General features: G+C 47.6%; 1 protein-coding gene across 3 annotated transcripts in view; it reads right to left on the bottom strand.

Moving 5' to 3' along the window:
- ST8SIA3 (ST8 alpha-N-acetyl-neuraminide alpha-2,8-sialyltransferase 3) overlaps positions 1–27,155 on the bottom strand; it is a 108,883-nt gene extending 81,728 nt beyond the window's left edge. The window contains exons 1-3 of one of the 3 annotated variants that reach the window (XM_069627034.1): positions 26,664–27,155; positions 21,964–22,083; positions 11,817–12,374 (exon numbers count right to left, since the gene is read on the bottom strand). In XM_069627034.1, coding sequence (XP_069483135.1) covers positions 11,817–12,374; positions 21,964–22,083; positions 26,664–26,842 — 857 coding nt within the window. In that variant the 5' untranslated portion in view covers positions 26,843–27,155. Of the gene's footprint in view, positions 1–11,816; positions 12,375–21,963; positions 22,084–24,863; positions 25,200–26,663 lie in introns of those variants that run through there. The other 2 variants (XM_069627035.1, XM_069627033.1) reach the window with 2 other exon arrangements.
- Between the last annotated feature and the right edge of the window lie 416 nt (positions 27,156–27,571).

Raw genomic sequence — 27,571 nt, 5'->3', positions numbered from 1 at the left:
TGCAAAAAAGCTATTCCCAAAAGCAAAAAAGAGAAATTATTTAATTGTACTAACATTATAAGCTGCCACTTTTAAAATGCTTGCAACGTTCATTTTGAGTGCTCCCTTCCTGTATATATTGTAGTCATAAAAAGAGTAGTACATTTGTCACATTTTCAAAACCTAGAATAACCATATTACCTATGTTTTTTTTATCAAACATTATCATTCCAAGACAGTCTGATACATTCCCATTGCGCTCTTTCGAAAAGGCCCCATGAGGTATCTTGGCTGCTTTGCACAGAATTAGAGTCCGTTTTAGGAACATAAGAATGGCCACTTGTTCTCGCTTCTTTATTTACTATTCCACTTCCTTCAAGTTCTATTCCCTTCTCTGGACCCATGTGGGAGGCCCAACATTAGTTGAGTTGTTGTGGCCCCCTATTACATCCAAAAAGCAATCACTGTGATTTTCAAAATGTATCTACTTTACTCCTGTTCCTTACAATATCTCTTTTGTGAAAGGGCAGGTTCTAACACATCTCTAGCCTATCATTCCAGTGCTGCAATATCACGTTGAGTGCTGATACTCTCAGAAACGCCCGCCAGCTCCTTTGGCAAGTAGGTAGACTCTCCAATCACCATGACAAGCTTCACCTGATTCCCCTTCCAGCTTCCAGTCCAGGATTTGTTCTCCCAGTGCAAATATCTATTCCATAAGGCCCCAACCTCCCAGCAGCGCTGCGTGGAGGTCCAAGCCCCTCCCACCACACTCCTCCGAAAATATACATTTCCACCTCTATTCATCCCCTCGAGGTTCTTATATATTTGTATGTCCCTGGGTAGTTGTATTGTGGTCAGGCAGTCCCTCAATTGTAGCACTGCACAGAAGTCGATGCCATTCCCCAACGGAAGTCATCCGGCATACATTACAATGACCTGAAAGCACCCACACACCTTTACAGTGCCATTACCTTCACCATGGGGCTTTGCTCCTTATTTTTATTATTAACTAAATGGGGGACCATGCTGTCAGGTGTACATGTAATTCCCAGAACATGTTTGTACTTGCCCAGATATAATTGGGGACCACAAGTATAGAGTTGCTACACATTGCAACCCTATAGTATTTCCCCAGATCTACTCGTATTCCTTGTTTGTTTTGCAATACCTTTGATCAATTTAGCCAATCATGACTGGTGAAAAGTAAACCTGTACGATTGTGTATTCAGGGTGGTGACCATTCAGCAACGGCCCCTGCCCCCCGAAAGAAACGTAAGAGCCTGCTTGGTTTCCTTCGTTCTCCCCCAATGACCCCAATAAAGTTATTAGGTCTGGCACAATAGAGTGCCCAGAAGGCGAACTAGATCACCTATAGGGGATAGTGTGGCATTACTCATTAGGACACGTTTTAGGATTGTTATTTTTAATGTCTGGTGTGATCGGAATAACTAGATACCCAGGTGTCTTTACTTCTCTGGAGTGGGGCAGATGTGTCCCCCTGAAACATAGTCATCTAGTTGTTCAGAAGCAAGACTTACCTTTTCAAACAGTTGACTTTGTATCCAGACACGATGCCTGACTTGCCTGTCATGGCCACCATCTCTTGGGGTGCTTATTCTGAACACATTGCCCTCTGCCCATGCGCCATACTGAGGTTGCATCTTCTTCCCCTGTCTCTCCTGGCATCACTGCCAGTGGCTCTATCATGAAAAGTAAATGGCAGGTGCTAGAGGGCCAGCCCTGACATGTTCCACTCTGGCTTAAGCGACTCCATGTGTCAGAAAGACTGCTTCAGGGCCATTCTACAATACCACTGTTAGTATCAGGAACGTATGTGGAAAAGAAGAATCTCTTAGCCCACGCATTGGATATGGCAATTCAACCCTTGTGTTTCAATGCCTTATCTGCACACAATGATGGGAGGTATTCATTCTATCCTCCTGGCCCACACCTGATGCATCAGGCGCTTGGGCTGCTAACTGGAGGGATGCTGTAAAGCCCTCCTTGTATTCATCTATCGGGGGCAGAATTGATTGTAGGACTTCAATTGAACGCAGTAACTTCTATCGTCCCAACAATGCTATTTACATTATTATTATTATTATTATTATTATTATTATTATTATTATTATTATTATTTATATGGGGTAATTCAAATGTTTGTTTGCAAGATGCAACTCTAGGAGCCTCACTCACAGAAGTGTTTTTATAATGGGGAAACCCCATTGGAAAACGCTCTGTGAAGATCCCTGATGCACTCCTTAACTTATCTTTTGTACAGACCACACCAGCAGATATGATATGATTGTTTATTTTGAACACGCTTAATACCCAAAGGTTTCTACCTGTATTGCTCTGTGTCGTCTTGCTTCCAAGGCGAGCACGTTGCCGCTGAGCTATCCTCCCGTGACTTTTTATGGTTCACTCAAACCCTGCTATTTGTTATAAACACTCTTCTTAAATGTGTGGCTAGGCGCTGCTCACCATTCCCATCTCCACACTGTCACCTGCATTTTCATTGCAAGTGTTGAACTGCAGCCTGACTTTCCTGCTCCTCACCCATGAATGTGTCTGCATGTCAGATGGGAGTTGGGGCAATGATGACGTTAACATGAGTGAGGCCCGGGGATATAAGTGTTCAGGCATGCATCATTGCCAGGGCGTTGGTGGAGCAAAGGTTAAACACCCTCACCTGATAGGGAAGCATTCCAAGGAGCCATGGATTGAACATTCCTCACCGATGATCCACCACCAACAGAACTGTATGTCAGTATCAGCATGTGCCAGGTGCCATCATGCCTTTGTTAGGACCACATTTGGTTCATATATGTAAAAGCGTATTTTGTATAACCCAGCTAATGTTCACCTGCTAGTTTCCAACAATATTTCATTGATATTATTATTGGTTTTGTTTTACTATATCTATTAATTTAGATAATTATTTTATATGACTTTGTGGATTTAGGAGCTGTAGGCAGGTGCTGCTGTAAGTGCTGGAGAGTACGACCTTGTTACATCGCCAGTATATTTTTCGATTAGTTTTTTCAGAACATATTTCAATGAAAAAAGTAGTCAGAAAATATAGGGGGGTGTTTAAGGGGATATAAAGAGTGGGGGTGGGGAATAGGGAGCAAATAATAAGAGAACAGGATTTGGGTAACTCCCCCCAAATATAAAACAAAATGTTCAATGAGTTTATTTGAAAACAAATATTTCAGCAAAAAGCTCATTGAAATAATAACTGGTGATTTAACAACCTAGAACCTGCTGGAGCTAGTCAGTCTATTAGTCACAGTACGTTGTTGTGGGGGAGGTGTGTTTGGACTAATCAAAGGATCAAAAGCAAGGTCCTTTGTCACAGCAACAAACTTTGTGTTCATTGACAGCCTTGCATAGTCACAGCTACTTGGCAAGACTTGAACAATGCATTTCAGTAACTAAGAACAAAAGCTGGAACACTGGAGTACAGGTACAAACCTGGCACCCATGGCTGCTCCCTTTGACGCCAAAGCATGGACATCCATTTGAGAGTAGCCAGGGGTAGCATATGCTACCTCTAGCAACCTCTTTGTTACCTCTGCTGTGCTTCCGCTATCCCGGTCTGATGCTCAGTGGCAGCTAGAAATTTTGACTTTCTGGGCTACTCACTTTAACTTAGACAGGAAACAGCAACATCGAAAATCTGTTTTAAGAAAACAACACTTGCCTTACATGAACTGTTAAGCCATATAACCTGCTACTTTTTGACCATCTGTATGATTTTAAATTAAACTCATATCCTATAAACCTTTTGGAAATGTGCAACTAATTGAATTTTTAGGACTGTTAATCTTATCCAGAGCATGGTTTCTGTTGCAAGGAGGAGGTGTAGCAATCTTTATTTTCACATATTACAACTAAAGGACTTCACCATTCACACATGGGAATTAGAAAAATACTTTTAATGGTATACACAAAGGAATTGCCTTTGGTCTCCAACCTATTTAATTCTTGGAATTCTAACACTTGTAGGAGCACATTTAATTTGATAAGATATGATAAGTCATTTATAACGTGCCTGTACACAAGTGCTTCTAGGCGCGACAAGACAAGGAAGGGGAAGACAGAGGGAGGACAAAACAAACCGTCTGACTAGGCCTTGTGTCATTCAGATCGTGCAAGTGCTAGGGGATGGAAAGAGGAGAAGTGCCGGGGGTAGGGGGCAGTGGCAAGAACGCGGTAAGTGCTGCCAGGGTGATGGCGCAAGTAAGTGTAGAGAGGCAGGGGACTGTAGGATTGCAGATACAGTCCCTACGTGGGTGGGAGGGCTGGAGGCAGTGCAAGGGGCTACAGGGAGGTTGGTGCCCGTGGGGTTCAGAGCGTGGCCAGGTAACCAGTTAGCACAGCAGACAGGAGCATCAGCGGGGAAGAGAGAGAGAGAAAGCAGAAGCAAAAAGGAAGGTATTGAGTTGCTTCCGGAACCTTAGGTGATCCTGCTCAAAATGAGAGAGGCAGGGAGGCTGTTCCAGAGGGAGGCCCCAGCTGAGGACAGAGATCTACCCCTCACTCTCTGCCTAGAGAAGCGTCTGACCCTCAGAGAGTTGGAGGTGAATGAGTGGAGGGCTGAAGAAGGAAGATGCTTAGGGAGTGAGAGTTGGATGTAGTTTGGTCCCCGGCATACCAGCATGCAAAGAAATACACAAGCACCAAAAAAACTATTCACAACGGTCATGGGGCACCTCGAGACTTCTGGCATTTCCCTATTGAATATTTATTTTGTGTGTCCATTCCTGAAAAGAAAGATTTTTTTTTGGGTGGTGCACTACATATAAAACAGGCATCGATGTTAAAATGGCGAAAATAAAAAAAACAACGAATATTTTGTGTAAATTAGTGGGTAAAAAAATGTTATTTTCTTTTTTAATGCGAGACCCCCACATGCTTTTTTATACCCTTCCCCTACACACTAGCAATTTTTTTAATGAAAGTTATGAAAATCCTGCACCAATTCCACCAAAAAATGTGATATTTTCAGCCTCCGTTTTTTTCCTTTTCGTTTTTTTTACACAATACCATAAAACCGTGTGTTGAAGAAACAGTCCAGCTTCCTATCTTAGTCGATGAGATAGTTCAGTGAGTGAAGTGCTCGCCTTGGAGAATTGTGTGCAGTCTGCCGTTATTTGATGTAAGCTAAGCTCTCCATCATCTCTATGTCAATGAATTGCATATCATTGAACTGGATACCAACGCCACCTGTTACTACAATGCTTAGAAGCGGTAGTACTCCATTATACAGCACTATATTAAAAGTTGTATTTTAGCGAATAATATATATGGTCTGTGACATATGTTAACGTTCTGCCATCATGATTGGCTGTGGAACTCCATGCACAAAAGCCTCTACAGACACCTGGCGTTGAGGCGCACATTCTTAGGTTAAGGAGCGTGTGATGCAGATCAGCCTGTAGTTGTTCTAAGGAAACACAATTGGCATATGAGGCAGTGACTTGGAATAGGAGACTGCACCCTGTATATGTTGAAGTTGGTATGTGAGGCTATAACTGGCATTTGATTTAAGGCTATAACTGGCATATGATGGCCATGCTATCAATATAATCTTGCACTGGCATATGGAGTCTGTGGCTACTGGGTATTCCACTGGCATATAATGGATGAAGCTGGGACATAGTAAGACAGTTCCCTAAGAAATGTATGTTTGGAGCTCAAAAACAATGTATCAATTTGTTATTTTTTAAATGTACACTTATTGTAATTTGTTAAATCTGTTCCACAACCTATGATGTAATCATGGTCAACAGCCATGTGATAGAACTTCCTGTCATGCAAATGAGGGGAAATGTCATGTGATATCACTTCACACGTTGATGTCACTTACGCTACCCATGACATTTTAGTAAAATTAATAACAACTGTTCTTATAATTATTTCATTTTAATTGAGAGCACTGAAAGAGATGTTCATAACCCCACTCACATAAGGCAGTTGCCTTATTTAGAAGTGTAGCGTTGCTCCTCTACACTACTAATGCTGCGGTTCTCAAGTGCGTACAAGCATAAGTAGGCTCCAGTTCATCGTGGTATGTCAGTATGCACTGGGCTCAATAACATGACACGTTCAACATGGCTAAAGCCTCATGCATGGGTGGTGGGGTTTGCATCAAGTGCCCTGGCTTCAAGAGAGTGGACATGTTCAGCTAGTTTGCGTTACAATCTATCTGTGATGGTATATCAGTGTAGGAGCAGAGCCTCGGGGTGATTCGGGGCGTTGTCTTATGGCAAAGGGTACATAATGTGCCCGCCGATATTACAAATGTTGAATAACAATCTTAAACCCTCCATCACCACTTTCCAAACGAGCCTCAAAACATACCTGTTTCGCCACATGTAATCCAGCCCCCACACCTGCCCTGCTACCACTTGGAACTTTTTTGTAAATTCTGTCTCACTTCCATCTTTTGAAACTTTTAACCTTGTAAGGCGCTCCGAGACCCGCTGGGTAGGGCCGTTGCTGAACAAACTCTCAAATAAAATAAAATAAAAATAGTCACGATGGCTTGATAGATGTAACAGCGAGGTGGGAGATGCAGCGAGTGTGTAGAGTGAGATTGTGCATAATTGTTTGAGTAAGATAGGAAAGTGATCGAATGAGTGGGGTCAGATATAGAGTGAGTTATTGAGTGAGTGCAGTGAGCATTGGAACAATATATTGAGTGGAGTGGATGTTGGTATGTGGCGGTCCGTATGAAGCGATGTGGTCTAGTGCCTAATATTATGACTTCGGATGACCACAAATTGTGTGATACTAGTGAAATAAATGTATCCCCCCGTGTCTAAACATGTATAACATAATGCCAACCATGCATGCTGAGTGTTAGAAGGAATGCTTGGTTCAGTGGATCAGGTTAACATGCGTGCACTGACCTGTGAATGAAGTGACATTGTTTTCATTGAGATGATGTAGATTGCACCCAGAAACAAACACAAAACTCCTGGATCCATCCCTCAATACAGGACACACTTTCACACACAGGACTGCAAGGGGTCATACATGTCACTAGAGGCCTTCGCAGAAGGGCCAGGGGGACAGAACCACAATGTACCTGGTGCTTCAGATGATCTTGATACTAAACAGCATCGAGTTGGTTCCAGGGCACTTTGCAACTCCTGCAACAGAGTTCAAGACAGGAGACAGCTGTGGGTATCAGGCGGCAGGCAGTTCGGCAAGCAAGGCTGGACGTATGGCTGCAGGCTGGCCTACATGGTGGCTCAGCGTCAAGAATCGTTGTCTCTGTGTTGGTTCGCGGATCTAGAATGCTGGTCGAGGCGTCTCTGACGGCTTTAGTAACTGCCTCGTGATAACAGTAAGTGGTGCAGCTGATGGCGGTTCAAGGGCTCAATTGTCTCGTAAATGTCCTTAAAAGATGGAGGCTGGTTGATGCTTGCTGTGGCACTCCTCCTAGCTTTTTCACAGGGCTTGTGATGTCCTTTAAGGCGGACGGCCCAAATCTGAGGAGAATTTTTGCAGGCAACGGCCTTATCCATTGTTCAGAGACTCTCTAACACTTCCCACCTAGGAAGCTTCCTGGCAGACCCTTGCAGGGCATGCTGTGTGCTGGCTGGGTACCAGTTCTGGAGCTGCTGGACTGCTCCTCTGTGTCCGGTATCTCCCTCTGTTCCCTGGGAGATGTTTAGGAGAGAGATCGTGATTCCCTCTTGGAAATCCTGGCCTTCCTTCACTGGCAGAAGATGTAAGGCAGACTGTACCTTCAGCCAGGGGCCAAATGAGTCCTTCTTACTCTTTTCAAAGTCATTAGATGATCTGCTAAGTGAGGAGCTCATCCTTCTTTTAAAGCCAAATGGGCCCCAGTGATTGGTGCGAGCTAAGCCTAACTTAATGAACCAATCCTGGGTCCCTACCAACAATCTTCTGTTATGTGTGAGGTCAGGACCAGAGTGCTTTGCAAAAGGAAAGGAAGGAGGTGACAACATGTACTTCGAAGTCCCACCCATCTTCCTGTCTGTTTTAGATCAAAATGTCTCTCTGGTTAATAAGCCCTCTGTGGCTCTTGATGAAAGCGCAGGTCTCCCTTGAAGTTTGTGGTGAAAACAGACTTCTGTCTCCCTCAAATCACATACTTCGTCCCTCCGAAAGGGGTCCGCTCTGCAGGGGTTACCTATGGTAAACAATGGACTCAGACATGCCATTCACTGTCCTTCAGAGAGACGGGTGGGAACTAGCTTTAAGTTGACACATTGCATATCTAAGAGGGGTTAGTCCTACCTTCCTCTTGTCCATTCTGCGATCAAGCCTGATTAACTCCTATTAGTATGTGCTGCCACCAGCAGTTTAGACAATAGGAAAGCAGATCCATTGAGCCTTTGATATTTTAATTAGGCTGCCCATGGCCAGAGCAAGGTGTCGCCTTTCCCCTTCTTGAAATGCTTTGATGTACCCATGGCTGTCACATTCCAGATGAACATGATAGGGGAGGGTGGCGCCTGTAGGCTGTGTCCTCCCGGAATACACGTGACTATGCATTTGTTGTCTGGTGAGCAGGGAAATTGTGTGTGGGATGGCCTCACACATTTTCAGAGGTTGATCTCCCATCATTCATTTTCATTTAAAAAAATAAAAAAGCCCAGGTGAACACACACTCCCCATGCTGATGGTCAAATTCCTCACGTTATCCACCAGATTAAAATGTGCCTCTATGTCATTCAGGTAAATTTGGTACAATTTGTTAATCCTATCAGGGTTGCCTGTATTATAAACTTGTCAAAAGATTCCACCCATAAACAGAAATACAGGCTGTTTTTACACAGATTGAGATCAAAGATAATCTTCTCCTTAACAGATTGCCAGTTCCCAACACAGGTGGAACCATCATCCAGACCTTTACTATCTAAGTGGAACTGTGAGAGGGCTTATTCAATAACATTCTCCATGATCTCAAAGGGGACTGCAATGCCGTAGACCTGGCCAAGGATAGTTGGTTGAAGTTTCCTGATTAGCTTTCAGCAGGTATTTCCCCTGATAGAGTTACATGGTCATTCTTCCAAACAGGTTCTTCTTTATCTTGCTCTAAGCTTGTCATTGGACTGGCCAGTATAGATCCATTATCCTCCTCAGTTCGATCCATTCTCTCTTCTAGAAGGTGCTGTCGTCTGCGGAGACACCTTACCATGGCCTCGGTCACACGTCTACTACTGAAGCCCATATACGTATAAGGACTGCTATGCTCTGGGACATCTGTTACATTATCCTAGGTATAGGCCTTTCCTGAGAAGGCTCCATAGCAACCAGTGTATGGACAATCTTGGCCGAGGAGAAGGCTCAACTATTTGTCCAAACATCACTTTATCAGCATGAGCCCCAGTGATAGGGAGTAAATATCTCAGAAAAAGGGGAGACCAAAAGGTCACTATGGCAGCTTTCTGATACCACCCTTGTCTGTGTTAAGATCATGTAGCTCACCCGCAAATGCACCTCTTTTTGCCCTCTTCCTTCTCCAACCTGTGAGGCTAAAAACCTTGGGGTCATCTTCGACTCCACTCTCTCCTTCTCTCCTCACATCTCTGATGTCTCTAAGAAGTCACACTACCAACCTCGTCAGAGGTATTCTTCCTTTCCTCTCCTTCCCCCAGAAGCTCACTGTCTCCAGAGCTCTGGTTCTCGCTAGGCTGGACTACTGCAACAGCCACTTTCTAAATCTGCCTGCTTCTCCTCTCCGCCCTCTGCAACTCATCCAGAACAGGACTGCAAGACTTGTACTTGTCCTCAAGCCCAGGGATCGTATCTCTCCAGGAGTGAAATCTCTGCACTGGCTCCCATTGGCGGCAAGGATTAAATTCAAATCCTCTGCATTGTCCCCATGGCCTTCCGGGGCTTTGGGCCTCAATACCTCCAACTCCCTCTTCCTAAATACCTTCCTTCTCGAGCTCTTCGCTCATCTTCCTCCAACTCCCTCAGGGTCAGTCGCTTCTCCAATCAACGAGTTGGTGGTAGATCTCTTTCTTCGGCTGGGTCCTCCCTCTGGAACAGCCTCCCTGCCTCCCTGAAACTTGAGGAGAACCATCTCTGGTTCTGGAAGCACCTCAAGACTTTCCACTTTGCTTCTGATTTCTCTTCACCCCTCCCCGGCTGACTTCCTCACTGAAACTGCACTGGTCACCTGGCTACCCTCTGATCTCGGGCCCAGGTCCCCTCCCCCACCAGCTGCACACCTGCACTGCCTCCCGGGCAACTACTGCACGTGGGGGCTGTTTCTGTGTACCTACAGTCCCCCCAGCTCTTGACACTTGATGTCTGCACTTACCCCTGCACTTGCCCCAAGCTGGCCACACTTTTACCTATTGTTTTTATTTATTCTTTACTGTGATCCTATGTATTGTACTGCCCACTCCCCCTCCACCACGCACTTTCCCTCTCCTCCCTCCCCTGCACTTGCGTGATCTCAATGTCACCTGGCCTAATAAGATCGTTTGTCTGTCCTCCCTTTGTTCCCCCCCTTGCCTTGTCGCGCCTTGAAACACGTGTGTCTAAGCGCGTTATAAATGCCATATCATATCATATCCACCTGAAGGTGCCTAAATAACATAATCACAAACTACGAAATGAGCATCGAGTGCACTCACCTGAAAAAAATCTTATCAAGAACCCAATAACTTGCTGCACCTTGAAACAAGAGAGGCCTTTTTGCTATCCAGGGATCAACATAAACAAAGTGAACATAAAGACCACTGGATAACAAGGTAACCATCTAGCCGGGAGGAAAAGCTCAAAACTCATCCTCTCCGATCCATCCACTTCATTAAACTCTCCTACCAGGAAGCACTTGAGGGCAGTCCATTTTACAGGGTAATTCTTTACAAATATAGTCTTACACTACGTAAATCATCCAGGTACAGCTGGAAAATTAAAACAGGAGCAATATACTGTCAGTCAATACAAGCCTTATGCCGTGACCGCACATATATGATCACTGAGGTTTCGGTCGGGTCTTTCCCTTTGTTTTGCATTCATATCCTGCCTCCCAACCGCTCAGGCCATGGATTATCTACTATAATTTAGGAGTGGGAGTGTAATAAACACTACTGTTTATTGACAAGCTCCATCTTTGTATCTGTAACCACAACATCATGTCATGCAGCACTCTATAGGGAAAACTGGGTAGAATGCCAATTTACGCAAAACATGTTAGTCCATCATCTAACATATCATTATTTTGAAATTTTGTAAAACAAAATAAATGTTCTGGTGGGACCAGAAGACAATCCGTGCCCTGCATGAAGAGTCAGTCTCTTTCCTTCCTTGGTTCAGACCCTCCATCCATACCTGTAAGTAACAACCAAAATGACTACTGTAGGCCTTTTGGACATATATCAGCAATGATTGCTCAGTGGTGTACAGCAATAAATGCTGGGCTCTCCGTAGCGTATGAAGGAAGAATTCAAACAAACCTTCTGTGAAGGAACTGTTAGCAGCTTAAAGTGAATTTTCTCATCACATTAGGATCCTCCATATTTCTGCATAGAGAGTGCTAATTGCCTCAGGGTCTGCTTCAATTGTTTTCCTCGCTGTTATTCCTTAAAACCCCAATGTCTACATGCACCCATTCTTCGATGTGTTACTACAGGCGGCAGGCTATCTGATTAAGTCGAGCCTATTGCAATTGAGCCTAGCACTTTGGCACTTTCTCCAACAAATTACCCAGTTACACAGAAAAGGAAAACCACAAGCAGAAAAGTTTCATTTTGATCAACCACATCTAGTTCAAATATAGTGCAGTAATGAGGATTTGGTACCAAGCTAGGAAGGGTCATTTTTTTGTTTACCTGTTGACGTGCTGCATGATATTTCCAGGCCAAGCCAACTGCACCTTCAACTGCCCTCTGTGCTCGACGAAGAAGTCCACCAGCGTCCTCGTAATCGTGGCCGACGTGTGGAAGAAAAAGGCCGGGATCCAAAGAATGGCCCCATCAAGCTTTTTCAAACTCAGGAAAAAGTTGTTTCGGTCTTGAATAGTCAACAAGTTGTTGTAATACTTCTCCAGGATGCTTGGGTTGAACGTAGTGAGGTTGGTTTTCTTCCCAACATCTTTTTGGAAAACTTCCGTTGGGGCAAAATTGCACCGAAAAACAAAATCTGATTTATCTATTTCGGGGCCGCACTGGCTCCCCGTGAGGATCCCACTGTTTCCGACAACGGCGCAAATGTTGTAATGCTTATTCACAATCGGGGAAGTGTCGGGAAGCAGGGCCCTGAAGTTATTGCTAATAGAAAAAACGTACTTATGGCTGGAGTAGTCATAGTGCATCAGCTGTCCAATACGAACACTACTTTTCGTCAGAGAGAAATTCTTCATCACATCAACACTCTGAAGAATCTCTTGTCTAGAAAAGAAAAGAAAATACAGAATTGCGCATTAACTTCTCGACAGAGAGATACAAAGTGCAATTGTGTTGTTGGTGAAAACAAAGGAGGGCCATGTTGATATAATGTGAGCAAATTCCCAATGTATGCATGCAGTGGTGGACTGGGAACCAAAAGAGGCCCTGGAAATCATTTTCAAAGTGGCCCCGTTGTTAGCAAGCCCAACCCTTTTCCTTTGGAAAATTTGGAAATACCTCACAAAAGAGGCACAGGATGCAGAGGCCTACTGGGAAATCTCCAGAGTTCCCGATAAGCCAGTCCACCCCTGTATGCATGTATGAAAACATGGCCACCACAGAGAGAGTCTCTGTGCACTCCAACAGAACTTTCCAAGTGATTCCTCGGAAGAAAGCCACTGTGGATCACTCAAGGGAGTGAAAGAGAGAGGGGCCTGCCATCTAATGATACATTGGAACTCTCGAGGACCAGAGAGGTCATGTTTTACTGAAAGTTTGGGTGCATAGTTAAGGCAGGCTACTGCGGCTTAGTGTACAACTACAAATTGACTCCAGTGGTCTTCAGGCCACTTCAAATTCGCAGGAAAATGATTAGCTCACGGATCAGCCATTATCCGTTTCCTTTGCTCTAGCATGCAACCCCACCATTGCCGCACGTGGAGAGCCTGTGGCATAACTAAAAATGATCTTATAGTTTCAGGAAGTGCCCGAGTTGCCACATTCAATGCTATGCGTTGAATGATCTTTACAAATGACTCGTTGTCTGATTTAAGATATAGAAATGCTTGAAAATGGCATTCTGTGGCACAGGTAATGGCCCCAGAGGAATAACAAAACAGATCCCCAAGGGCCTGTGCCATGTGATCCAAAGAGGATGTTGTGCACGTTATTCAGCGGGAAGCGTCCTCTCCAGAATCCATGAAGAACGAAAGGGGACAGGGCGGACTGGGCCAGAGAAGGAGGCAGTGGGGTAAGTGGTCAGTGGGGAGACGGGTGAGCAGAATGAGGAGTGGCGGGGAGGAGTGAGAGAAGTGGGGAGGGAAAAGAGAAGGGAAGTGGCTGTGAATCTGCGGTGACCTATGGATTTGGTGAGTGTGTCATGAGCCACCTCCTTCCCCACTCACCAAATTTGGCAGACCCCCTGAATGGGGTGAAGGAAAGTGCAGGCGAAGGATATGGCAGGGGTTCAGCAGGTGTTCATCTCAGCGACAAGGGTGGGACCGGGAGGTGGGTGTTAGACATAGGGGTAAAATGAATCGTTCCCACAACTCCCATTGTGCAAGGTGGGAACAATTCTCTTACTGACAGTCGACTGCCAAACTTCACAGCCCCCCAGTGTTTTTTACAGTAATCTGCCTGGTATTAATTGGTGTAGCAAACCCCAGAGCGGCCTGTCAAATCCTACTGATGCCATGTCCCTTGGGATGCCCGTGCAACACTGCATGAAGGGCCACGGCATTGGAGAAAGGGGCGCTTGCATACATTGGCATGCTGTACTGAAAGCTCCCGTGGCCACTGGACTCCGAATGAGCCTATCACTGTAATGGGATTCAGGACGGATTCTTGAAACATAAAGTTTGTGATATAAATAATAAGCTTGCATAACTGACAAAGGTGGCGGGTTCAGATGTATTGTGGTGCATCATTCCAAGACCATGGACTATGAATTGAATCACTTATTTGGCCTCGGATGTGTTTTCACCTATGAAGGTGTGACCGTGCTTCAAACTATCTGTAAGACAACACTGGCTCATCTGGCTATCCAGAGGCAAATTTCTGTATGGAAATAAAGTTATTGGGAGTTGCCTGTTGCCAGTAACTCTTTTGTGTCTATTGGGGGAGTGCCTTGCTGCTGGAGTGCCTTCACTACATAACCTCAATCTTGCCGCGGAGCGGGCGCGGAGTCTGGCAGAGTCTGAGGAGTTGCCTGTTGCCAGTAACTCTTCTGTGTCTATTGGGGGAGTGCCTTGCTGCTGGAGTGCCTTCACTACATAACCTCAATCTTCCCGCGGAGCGGGCGCGGAGTCTGGCAGAGTCTGAGGAGTTGCCTGTTGCCAGTAACTCTTCTGTGTCTATTGGGGGAGTGCCTTGCTGCTGGAGTGCCTTCACTACATAACCTCAATCTTCCCGCGGAGCGGGCGCGGAGTCTGGCAGAGTCTGAGGAGTCCGAGGAAGTCCGTGGAATCCTGGACTCCTCGTTACTCCCCCCTCCTCCCCTCCGCTCACCGCGGTGTGTCTCTGTTACCACCGCTGCTACTATTGTTTATGGGATGCGCGTCGCAGACAAAGGAAAGACCGCCAGCTCCACGATGAAGACCCGTGCCCAAAGGAGGCAGGGGCCGAACTCACCGTGCTTAGAATCTGAGCACTCTTGGCGCTTAGCGAAGTCTCCCGAGTCCCCCGAGTCTCCTCGGCCCGGCCCTGGCCCGGCCCTGGCCCCGACCTTGACTCCAACCTCATCTTCGGTTAACACAGCCCCAAAAACGGACCGCCTAATCGAGACGGCCGCACACGACGATCAAGTAAGTGCTGATGTGTTCCTCACTTATGGGCTGCTTATATTGGAGGGTGTCCCGGAACACGAAACAGCAGAAACAGTAAAGATGCCAGCTTTAGATCAACAAATGTTCCGAACCGCCCCCTCCGCTCCATCCGTTTCTTCTGTTTCTCCCTCTCAGTCATTTCTGCCCGAGCAACGTGCCGAGTGCAGTGTCGTGTCTGCATCTCTAAAAATCAATGCTAGCAACAACGAACTTCACAAACACATTTCGAACACGAACGCCACAGAAATGACAGGACATGGTCCCAGCTTGCTTTCCCATGAAACATCAACAAGCAAACAAATTAATCTGCGAACCTGTAACGATATGATGTCAGCTCAAACTCACTTTGATTGCAACGCCCAAGTCCTTAACTTGGACGTAATTGATCTGGACGACACATGCCTCACAAGAAACGACGAAATAAGCAGTGATCTCTCCCGCCCAAGGTTTTACAGCGCTCTTGAAAAATTGATGCCATCGCCAGTGAAGTCAACCAATATGCCTCATGATGAGACCAATCACAGTACATTCATTATGCATAAGGACGTGGGCGAACCTGTGACTGAACTTAGCGCTGATCCCCGCCTGGAGGGGGTTAACCATCCCCTCTCTGGGAGAGTAGCCCTCGAAACGCCAACGAACCTGGAAAGCAAACATGACAACAACCGCAGAAACTCCTTGGACGTTGTCAACAAACTACTATCAGATCTCAAACAGATCAACAAAGGCAGACACAACAATCTAACAGCAAAAGAAAAACATAACAGTGTCCTAAAAACAAGTGAGGACAGTTCTGTCCTGCCTGTCACTTCAAACTTGAGTGCCTCAATTAAAAATAACAAATTGCAGTATTCTCAGCCAAGTGGTTTGGCGAAAAGAAGAAGAGCTAACTCGAGCACCTCACCCAGCATTCGATGCTCACAGAGGAAGATCCCTAAAATGGGTGTTGTTGCTCCTAAACTGCCGCAATCTCAATCACTGAATGAATCGTGGCACGCTGGGGCAGGGTGTCCTGCTGATCACGACTGCTCTGAATCCACGTCTGATTCATCGGCCTCCGATTCATCTCTAATGGAGCAACCATTTCCAAAGATCAGACGATTCCCTCTGGGCAGAAAGTGTCACACAGGCCTTGACACTGAGGTTAATGGTAACGCGTGTCAAACTGCAAAAACGAAAGACCTTCAGTCCACCATTATATCCTCAATGACGCTGTCCCTTGCGCCTTTTCTAAAAATGTATGAGCACCTAAACGAGAGTCTTAAAGACCTAACAACAGTAGTTTCTACCATGCATTCCAAGCTTGTGACCTTTGAAAATATGCACACGCAATACATGGACGCAGCCCTGAACACAAATAACAAATCGGAGTTGGCTATGCGGTCCCTCATGGACTGTAATAAGAACGCCAACCTCGACAGGAAACTACTCGCAGAAGTGGCAAAACAAGTGCTCAACTTGTTTCAACAAAAGTCAGAGCCTAGCCCCTGAAAGAGGGGTTTGGTCGAAAGAGGGCCGAACGATTCACACTGCCATGATCGACCTTCACTTGGCACTTCAAAACGCCTGCACAATGTCGCCAATGCTCCCATTGACTTACTGAACTCAACACTAAGACGTCAAGAATGTTCCAGCTGAACTCTTGACAAAAACATCGACGCTCAGTTGAACAAATCCGACAAACCTCTAACCAACTATGCACAAGTCTCTTTAACACCGACACCACCGAACCCTACGAATAAATCAGGGGGCCAAAATCCGGTGAAAAATTCAACCACAGTCGGCTTGGACAAGAGAACTGCATCAGACTTCAACGATATTTTCATGGCGAGCTTAGCCCCAGGTAACTTGGCCCTCTTAGACCCTCAAACAGCTTCCACCTCTGCTTCAATCCAACACATGGAGCCAACAGACGTTGTGACAGTCCCCGACCACTTTGATGCGAGTGGCGATGTCACAGAAGTCTTCGATATATTCAAGCCCTCAAAGAACGTTTCGACAATTGGAGTCACCGCAAAGAATTTGAGAGGCCAGGGGAGAAAAAAATCTAAAAATCTACCCGCAACAAAAATGAAACGAGGCAACGACTCAAGGAAGTTCCTGAGAAACATCAAAACCCTTAATGTCACTGTCAACAGAACAATCTTAAAAGATAAAAGTGGAGAAGCAACAACTCAAATAACTGACGCCACACCTGTGCCAGAACAACCCATCGGACCTAAAAACAACTTGTGTGACATATCCGAAGACCTGATGAAAATGTCAGTTTATGAGGATACTGCGACGGAGAGATGGGGTGGTGTGGACCAGGTAAACTCCTTGGCCGTAAGTTCCACCAAAGGAGCCAAGACCGCTGTAAACGCTCTTGATCCCACCCCAACCAACACTACAAACCTCCCACTGTTGACCGCGGAGCCATTACCCTCACAACACGCAATAACTGTTTCTCCTGTCGCCAGATCTCCATGTCGTGTCAATACGCTTGCAAGTTCTCTTTTTCAAAAATCCAATAGAGCATTAAGGCTGTGTGAAGTCTTTTTGCCACCTGCATCTGTATCTAATGGCCCGGTCCCTCAGAAGAAGAAGTTCATAACGTTGGACGAAAAACGCTGTAAGAGCTTATCAACGGCAAGCAATCCAGTTGATCAGTCCAAAGTCATCGGTACTCACTTATCATTAGACAGCTGTAAGCAACTGTCACTGACTGGGTCCGCCGCCTTTGACCTTACTAATGAGCTTTCTAAAGGCCTCAATGCTAACACCTCTTTGCAATCCAAAACCAGTGGGAGCACCCTTTCAAGATCCACGACAGGGAAAAACGTATCAAAAGGTCCAAAACAGGTCATCCAAGCAAGGAAAGACTCTCTGTTCCATCAAGTTCTCTTAGAACGTATTGATTCTGCAGATGACCTAATTCTTAATCGCCACAATGTCTAATGGCTATGCCATCTAGTACGTAGTCTTAGAGCTATTGAATCCAGAGACCTAAAAATTGTGGAATTTTTCAATGACACCAGAAACGACGCGGTCATTCTGCACCTTCAGTCCAAACTTATAGTTGACACACTTCTTGAGGCTGGCCCGGTGCTGATGTCTCTGGGGTTTGATATCTGTTCAGCACCGTCACGTGAGGCAGACAAGCCAACGAAAGATGCGCACAACTCGCCAGTGGGCGACCAAAGTAACCAAACATACAAGATGACGACGAGCGAACCTGCAAAACTAAATTCTTTCACATCTCTACAAAGCACCGACACCGTTGATCAAAAATTACCGTCCGAGAAAAGAACGTTCGACTGCATAAAGATAACAATCCAAGGAGGTGACAGTATGCCACCTAATGCGGACTATGACAAAGACCATTCATCAGAGGTCATGAACAAAAATGACTGGTCCTGGATCGCTGGCACTCTAAATAACGATCAGTCGTGTTAACGCCAAGCCCCTGCTCCACACAAAAATTACAATCTGGGATCCTGGAACACTAGGGGCTTCAGTCACTTGTTTAACACTGACTGGTCTGCTGACTTGGACCTCATTTGTCTGCAGGAGACATGGCTATGTGAAAATCCAATCCTGGAGGGCTTTGAAATCGCCCTCAATGCAGCCATTAGACAGTCTAAAGGAAGACCTATGGCTGGCCTTCTGGTGGCAGTCCGGAAAGACTCAGGCCTTAGGATTATAAACTGTGACAACATTTCTCCTTTCATCCAGGTGGTAACGGTCAGTTTTGCAGGTGCAGCGAACGCCCTTGCCTCTAATCTCTGTATCATCAATCTTTATTGGAACTATGGGGCCACTGGCGCAAATCTTTTCATTGATGAAGTTACAACGGCAATTGATGACCTTATGGAAAAAGGAAACCTACACGACCTGATTATTTGCGGTGACCTCAACATCGACTGTATTAGCCACTTAAAGCTAACTGACAACAAGAAAAGGGTCAACAAATTGCAACAACAACTGACAACTAAGTGGTGTCAAGAAATGGACTTACGTGAACTAAAGATGCTCAACGGACAAACACCAGGAGACATTCCGGCGGCTCCTACCTAGAGAAGAGGTGACCAAAGCTCAACACTTGATTACATCCTGGCATCCGGAAAGATCCACACGAGAACCATCAGTCTCGTGATCAGAAAAACGACTTACAGTGACCATGATATGGTCATTTTTAAATTTTCTGCATATACCAGCAGTACTCAAGACCTTTTTTCACACACAGTCAGAACAGGAACTGGTCGTATTCGTCTAAACCTTGATTCTAGCGAGGTAGCAAGCATCTTGACGGTTTTTCAGTCTTCTAGAACACTGGAATACGATCATCTTCTGACTCTTTTTCAGGAACAGAACAAATCTCTAAGAAGCACTGAATTCAAACGGAAACACAAATTTCACCTTGAGATTTCCCAACGGAAAAGACTTCTCCGTCAGAAACTGAGACAAGCACGCAAATCACCATCCTCAGATCCGAGCACTTCATCACGCAAGCTAAAACAGGGCTATAAGAATTGGTTAAAATCTCACAGGGCCACCATGCTACAAAATGATGCAGAGCTCATGTTGGCAAAAATGGTGAGCTCTAACTCAGCCGACTACTGGAGACTCATAAACGACACCTTTGCACCACAACACGCCCTTCAAGCTAACTTGGTCCTAGAAACTGAATGGCTAGTGTTCTATTCTGCTCTCTTTCAAAAAGACAAAATTACTACAGAATGGGAACCCCCAATTCTAAGGCACTGGGAGCTTGTCTTTGAGTATGAAGACATCCTGCGAGTCATTAAGAATGTGCATGAATCGAGAGCACCTGGCCCTGACGGGCTCATGAACTTTGTGATCAAAAGACATCCAGAAGAGTGGTCTGAATTTTGTGAGCATCTGTTCAACAGGATTCTCAAGCGTTGTAAGACCCCTAAATCATGGAAATCCGCTGCGATTATACCGATCTTTAAAAAAGGAGACCGCAGAAACCCCAAGAACTATAGACCAATTGCACTTCTCAATTTATTAGGGAAAGTGTACGCTACCCTACTCCAACAACAACTTCTGGAGTGGTCCACTAAAAGCAATCTTGTGGATCCGAGACAGACAGGCTTTGTCAAGGGTGTGGGCTGCTGCGTCAACCTGCTTCTGTTAAACCTACTGAAGATGGAAGCCCACCGCAAAAACTCTAAGACCTATTTAGCCCTAATCGATCTATCTCAGGCGTTTGATAGTATAAACAGAGATCTATTATGGCGGAAAATGAGCAAATGGAACTGTCCACCTAGCTTGTTGGCTGCAATTCGTGAACTGCACACAAACACCTCCATTAGAGTCAGACTAGATCTTAAGGGCAATCTATCAGCCCCCATTGAAACATCTAGAGGAGTTAAACAAGGCTGCCCGCTAGCAGCGAGCATCTTTAACCTGTTTATATCGGACATTAAAGAGGTCTTTGTTGGGCTACACATGTTCCCACTGAAAATACACGGCACGCACATCGATTACTTAGCCTACGCGGATGACATCATTCTGTTGGACTCCACACCAATAGGTCTGCAACGCAAACTTACTGCTGTGGAAAAATACCTAACAGAGAACGGCCTGAATATCAACAGGGGGAAATGTGAAATCATTGTCTTTGAAAAACTCCAAGGCCCCAAAAAAAATGCCCAGAAATTCAAATGGTATTTGGCCAAAGAACCTATCTGCCATGTAAAAAACACCATCTACTTAGGGATGCGTATAAGTGCCAGCAGGAATGACGCACCCTGGGTAGAATCCGCAAGGATGAAATGCCGTCAGCTGGCATGTCAGGCTTCTTTAATCAACAAAAAATTCGGGAAATTTTCCCTAAAACCTACGCTTAACTTCTTTCAGCAAAAAGTGGTTCCATCTCTGATTTATGCTGGAGAAAATGTGTTTGGTTGTGGGAATGATGTATGGAACTCGTTGGAAAACATCTTTTGTACCAAAGTCTTACACCTCCCTAAGGGGACTCCTACAGTTTCTGTAAGATATGAACTTGGCTACATTTCCATTCACGCAAGGGTTACTTGGAACCTCTTAAGCCTTTTTAGGAAAACTTTACTAACAAATCAGGTGCCTCAAATCACAATTCTCCACAACCTAGAATCTGAACAACCTGATACAATCCTGTATCAATGGAATGTGTTATGTCATGAGGTTCTGAAAGAACATAACATCAAAACCCAAATGCTGATTGAAAACCCTGACGCCGCAAAACTGAAGCTTTGGAGACTTGACTAGATCCACACTTGCAACTTAAAATCGGCATCAAGATCAGCGCAAGACTTCCCGACTGAGGCACGAGCTTATGGCCATCCTCCGGGTTACCTGTCCTGTTTTGCGGACCAGTGGCGAGATCTCTTTATCTGAAATTCAGGCTCAACGTCCTGGCAACTAAAGAGCGTCCCTGTTTCTGGTCACAATCAACTGACTTAGATCTGGCGTGTCGTTTTTGTAACACCACAAACGAGACCCTTAAACACCTGACAATGACATGCTCTGGGCTAGAACAAGAAAGAAACAGATCTTTTGGCCCAGTCACAAAGAAATTTCAGTTCGTATCCCGTGAGGACTGGTGGAAAGCCCTGTTCGATGGGTCGAACAGACCTGTGCTATATTCCCTGGTCTCCTTTCTCCAAGCCGTTAAAGACTGCCTACAATCTAAGTCGGCTACTCAATAGAGGTGAAAGGCTGACCAGTGACCTAACGACGAATGTGGTGACAACATGGAACAGGACGCAATAAGACGTACTTGTTTTGTTTGATGATTTGTCTTGTATTCTTTTTACATTTTTAAAGATTTGAAATAAACCAATAAAACATTTTTTAAAAAAAATAAAGTTATTTACGAACCCCCAAGCCCCTGCCCCCACCCAAAAAAAACTATACAGGAAGGGTCGTCCAGCATTTACACGAATGAAAGGACAGCATGCCATTGTTTTGAAGGTGGGCTATCAGCACGTTATTCTGGTTAGAATTTGCCAGAGACTTGGTTGGATGCAAAAGTTGCGTTTTGTCCCCTTTTGGCCACTCACCTTTGCCGTAGAAATGCAGTCCTGTTGAATACCCATGTTGGTTTCTCCTGTAGCTCCTGGGTCAATGAGTTGGTAATCGGCACAAAAGAAGGGTCCAAGAACTTCAGCGCGAACTGGGACCTGCAAAAAAAATAAAATAAAAAAAAAAAAAAAACATGAGGCCCAAATAAGAAACCGCCAACTCACACAACACACAAGGATAGAGGGACGGGTCGATCTGGGAACTTGAAAACGTGTGAGAGAAGGGGAGCAGAGGGCGCCCCGCAGTGCTTTAAGTGGGCCGGGGCCTGCCGGGGCCGGGCCCCGGCAGTCTCCAAAAAGTGAGGCTGAGCCGGGGCCCTGCCTGGGCCCCCCAGCCCCACCACGCCATGGCAGGACGCATTATCCCGCCGCGGCCGCAGCCGCAACGAGAGATGCGCCCGCCAGTTAAACGTCAGGCAAGCTGACAGAAGTGCCAGCCAGCCACAGCGTCGCTGTGACTGGCTGGCACTTCCGTCAGTCTCTGTAACTTTCTCTGATAACCCCTCATCTGAGGGGCCATCAGAGGAAGCTACAGTCCCTTAGTTCCCCTCGCCAGGTCACTGACCCTCAGCGAACCCGCGGGCTCCATGATCTAATATGTAGATTAGATCACGGAGCCCGCGGGTTCGCAGAGAGTGAAAGACGCCTCGGGGTCAGTGCTCTGAGCAGAGATCACTGAGCCCGAGGCGCCTTTCTCCTTTGGCAAGGCTTTATAAAAGATGCCTTCAACTGTGTACGTTTAAGCCATCTTTTATACACATAGAAATATTTCTATGTTTATAACAGATGGCTTGAATCGTACACAATTCAAAGCAACTTTTATAAAGCTTCGTCGACGGACAAAGCCACCTTTGGTTTTGTCCGTCCTCAACGCTTTATAAAAGATGCCTACGTTTCAAGACGTCTTTTATAAACATAGACATATGTTACAAATGTCTATGTTTATAAAAGGCAGCTTGAATAGTACACAAACCATAGTAAGGTAAGCACACAAGTGTGCGTAACTTACTATGGTGTATGCACTTTCAAGCCACCTTTTATAAGCATAGAAATATGTAACATTGCTATGAATATAAAAGAAGCCTTGAAAAATACACAAACCATAGTAGTACGCAAACAAATATATAAATGCTCAAATACATTTATATATTTGTTTGCGCATCTTACTATGATTTGTGCACTTTTAGGCCACGCCCACAATGGAGGCCACGCCTCCAAACGAGGGCCCCCCTTCAATTTCTTACCCCACTTAAAGCACTGCCGCCCCGCTTCCTCTCCTGTGCCCACGCCCGGGATGTAGACAAGTCCCGCGCCGGCGTCACGCCGATCACAATGATGGGCGGAGGGGGTGACCATTCAGCACCCTGGACAGCGCTCTCGCCGCGCCCGACCCACCTCCGGCTCAGCAGCGCCTAAAGCCGGCGAGAAGCGGCCCACATGGCGCCCTACGGGGCTCCATTGCATTCACCCTCCCCCCTGACGAATCTGTAGTTGCAAATCGCGCGAAACCCCGCCCCCTTCTCTCTCTAAACCCACCACGCAATCCGTATCTTTCTAGAGCGGGCCTATACGAGGACGGTGGGGGCATCGAGGCGGCAAAGATGGATTTAGAGGGAGGAGTGGGGCCGCAGGTTCTACGCCCATGGCTAGAGCTGTGGGGGCAGGGTGCTGAAATGGGCGCAGGGGAAAGGAGGCGCTGTGCTTAAGGCATGGAGGGGTGAAGGAAATGGATTAGGGTGTAGCATGTTGGGGGGTGGGGGGCTGTACACCCGATGACCTGGGGTGGGCATGGAGCTCACGCGTGGAAGGTGGCAGAGGAAGGCTTAGGTGGCCCAGACTATATATACAGAGGATGGGTAGTCATGAGAGGAGGGGGTGGAAGGTGGCAGAGGAAGGCTTAGGTGGCCCAGACTATATATACAGGGGATGGGTAGTCATGAGAGGCGGGGTACCCTGGATACGCGAAGTGAGAAAGGGTGAGAAGGTCCATATGGCTGGAAGAGCGCGTCAACGTGTCCAAAGCTGTCATCTGTACGGAGGTACATGGGGGCTAGGTGGAGAGAGGAGAGTAGCGAAGAGGAAAGGAAGGGAAAAAAAGGGAGAGGGGAGGAGAGGAAAGGAAATGGGAGGAGAGGAGAGGAGATGAAGGGAAAGGAAAGGAGAGGGGAAGAGAGGAGAGAAGAGGAAAAGAAAGAAAAGGAGAGGAAAGGAAAAGAAAAGAAAAAGAAAAAAGAAAAGAAATGAGAGGGGAGGAGAGGAGAGGGGAAGAGAGGAGAGAAGAGGAAAAGAAAGAAAAGGAGAGGAAAGGAAAGGAAAAGAAAAGAAAAAGAGAAAAGAAAAGAAAGGAGAGGGGAGGAGAGGAAAGGAAAGGAAGGGAAAGGAAAGGGAAAGGACGAGTGGGTAAGGGGATCCTGAGTTTAGAAGAGATGGAGTGATAGGCCATGGAGCACCAGTGGGCTGGGGAGAGGAATTATAGGAGAAAGATGATGATGATGGAGGCGATGCTATAAGCAACATACGAATGGGAGGAGTTGCGTGAAGACAAGGGAGAGATGCTGAGCTGGAGGCAGGAAAAGTGGGCATGGGAGACCGGGTTCAATGGGGGTGCAGTATCAGAACGTGACGTGAAAGTAAAGCAAAGGGTTAACAATGCCCAACTAACGGGGTCACATTCTGGTGGGCAAAGCACGGCCCCTTGAGCTCTGCTGCCTGCCCCGTGGATATGAACCATGCTGACTGGCCCCCTGGAGCTGCGCTCTGTCACCTAGAAACCTGCGCCCACCGCGCCTAGAAACACTTGTTTATTGGCGCGTTATAAACGCCATATCATAGAATACCGCGAGGCCTGCAGGCTGTAACCGAGCTCTTTAACCTTTTACCTGTGAGCTTTAATCCCAAAACCCACGAGTTCTGCTTCGGTACCTCTGCGCCCCGCTGCCTGTGCACTGCCCCTCGGAGGCGTGTGCCACTGGGCTGTGCTTGTCACTGCGCCCACGTCCCGTGCTATCATTCCACAGTTCAGGCTGCTTGTACACAAGAGTATTGATGTCTGCACCTCCGAGTCCCGCTGTAAAGCAGACCCACGCTGTTCTCTTCCCATGTGCCACGCTACCGTTACATCGGTCCTGCGGTGTATACAGGAGTCCTGCTGTCTGTATACCAGCGCCCTGCTGCCTGGACCTATGCGCGCTGCCATCATTACACCCGCCCTGCTCTGTACACACGAGTCCTGCTGTCTGAGCGCCTGGGCCTTGCTGGCCGAGCACACGAGTCCTGCTGTCTGTGCGCCTGAGCCTTGCTGTCCGACCACACGAGTCCTGCTGTCTGTGCGCCTGAGCCCTGCTGTCTGTGCGCCTGAGCACACGAGTCCTGCTGTCTGTGCGCCTGAGCCTTGCTGTCCGAGCACACGAGTCCTGCTGTCTGTGCGCCTGAGCCTTGCTGTCTGTGCGCCTGAGCCTTGCTGTCCGAGCACACGAGTCCTGCTGTCTGTGTGCCTGAGCCCTGCTGTCTGTGTGCCTGAGCCCTGCTGTCTGTACGCCTGAGCCTTGCTGTCCGAGCACACGAGTCCTACTGTCTGTGCGCCTGAGCCTTGCTGTCCGAGCACACGAGTCCTGCTGTCTGTGCGCCTGAGCCTTGCTGTCTGAGCGCCTGAGCCTTGCTGTCCGAGCACACGAGGCCTGATGTCTGTGCGCCTGAGCCTTGCTGTCCGAGCACACGAGGCCTGATGACTGTGCGCCTGAGCCTTGCTGTCCGAGCACACGAGGCCTGATGACTGTGCGCCGGACCCCTTCTGTCTGTACATCTGTGCCCATGTCCCCTGCGCTCTGTGCAGCCGAGCCTTGCCGTCTGCACCCCCTGCTCTCTATCTGACCCCCTGGGCCCAGCGTGTATATTTCAGCTGGGTGCAAGAGCCTTTGGGCTTCTCTATTCGCCAACATCCCCCTCCCCTACCCCCCATTCCTCTTTCCATCGCACCACCCGTGCATTTTAGAGTAGGTCATCAGTGAGATGAGCCTGAGCCCCCCCCCCCCCCCGCAATATGTGTCTTGCGCTAGTTTCGGGGCTCCCCGCGCGGGGTTTCCGGCCTGCGGCGGATCCGCAGCCTGGGAGGGAGAAGAAGCACAGTCATCGGCCAGCAGCGTGAAGACTGGCGATTCTCCCTCCAGTAGACGCCCCCCCCCGGCCCCCCACCCTCTGCTCATCCCGCCCCCACGACCCCTCGAAGCGGCCATCGCAGCGCACAGTTCCCGAAAGCCCCCAGACACATGACGCCACATATATGATGAACAGGGCGCCGGCGGCTGATGCCCCCTGCTACCAGGGGCAGGCACGCCCTTCTCCATGCACGCAGCAGCATGGCGCCCACACTGACAGCAGGGACAGATGAGCCCGGCTAGCATGAGTGGACGGGTCCACCCACCTCTAAGCCTACGGGTCCCCGCGTGGAACTTCCAACCAGCACACGCCATATCATACGTGGTGCTCTCGGACAGCGGCAGCGATGGCTGCTCCCTGCCATGCACAGGCGTATTGACAGGCAGCACACATCTGTCGCGCACGTACTGTGTACGGGCAGTGAAGCAATACTGGCCTACACCAACAGAGTGGCTGGAGCGGCGCCGCCCGGCGCCCGCAGGTCACTGGCGGCAGCCCACAGCGACGGGCCGGGCGCCACTTACCGAAAGCCGGCGTGGAACATGTACATCCGAGGCCCCCCCGAGCTGGCGTACCGGGGGGTGGTGAAGATGTTGTCCTTCTTCAGGGACACGTAGCTGATCAGGGACAGGATCAGCAGGGCCACGCTCAGCATCACCAAGCCCAGCACACTCGCCACCCGAACCATTTTGAAAATTCGCATCCCTGGGGAGGAGCAATTCAGAGAGACGTTAGGAATACATAACACGAGCGGCCCGGCGCCGAGAGGAACGCGGGCAGGGGCGCCGAGGCCGGAGGGGGGCGAGTGGAGCTAGAATGGAGAGCTGGGCGGCAGCAGAGAAATGGCAGCCGGCTGCGCTGCTGCTGCTGCGTGTGAGCCTCCGCCGCTCCCGCCGCTCCTGCAGCCGCTGCTCACGGGCCCCCTCATCCTCCGCCCGGATCCGGGAGCTGCCATCCCTCTCCGGCTGCTCGAGCAATGAGATGGGAATAATGCCGGCGCCGCCGCCGCCGCCGCTCGATACAGGCACCGCATTTAATTAATGAACTCTAATCTCGCGCAGGGAGCTCTGGCGGGGGGAGGGGAGAGGAATTAAGGCCTCCCGGGCATGCATTACCTGCCGGGGATGCAGATGCATAGGTTCTGATGTGTGCATGTGCGTGCACACAGCACAGGAGTCATGCACTATTAGGGTATCCCGGGCAGTTTATATCTGCATGCGTGGGAAATACATTGAAATGTACAGAGGGCTTGCACCTAAACAGACACTGGAATCCAGGCCTGCCCAGGGCTGCAAGGCTTGAAGAGAAGGGATATTCGTGTGCTATAGATTAAACAATGGCACCAACACTAGACACTGGAATCAAGGCAGCCTGGGCATGCAGGACCAGATAGGCTATGTGTTAATGGTTTACGATGTACGCATGGATGTAT

This window comes from Ambystoma mexicanum, chromosome 6p (assembly GCF_040938575.1).
Source record: "Ambystoma mexicanum isolate Mex_15411 chromosome 6p, UKY_AmexF1_1, whole genome shotgun sequence".
NCBI lineage: Eukaryota > Metazoa > Chordata > Amphibia > Caudata > Ambystomatidae > Ambystoma > Ambystoma mexicanum.
The sequence above is the reverse complement of the archived record's forward strand: the minus strand, read 5'-3'. Positions and strand labels throughout refer to the sequence as shown.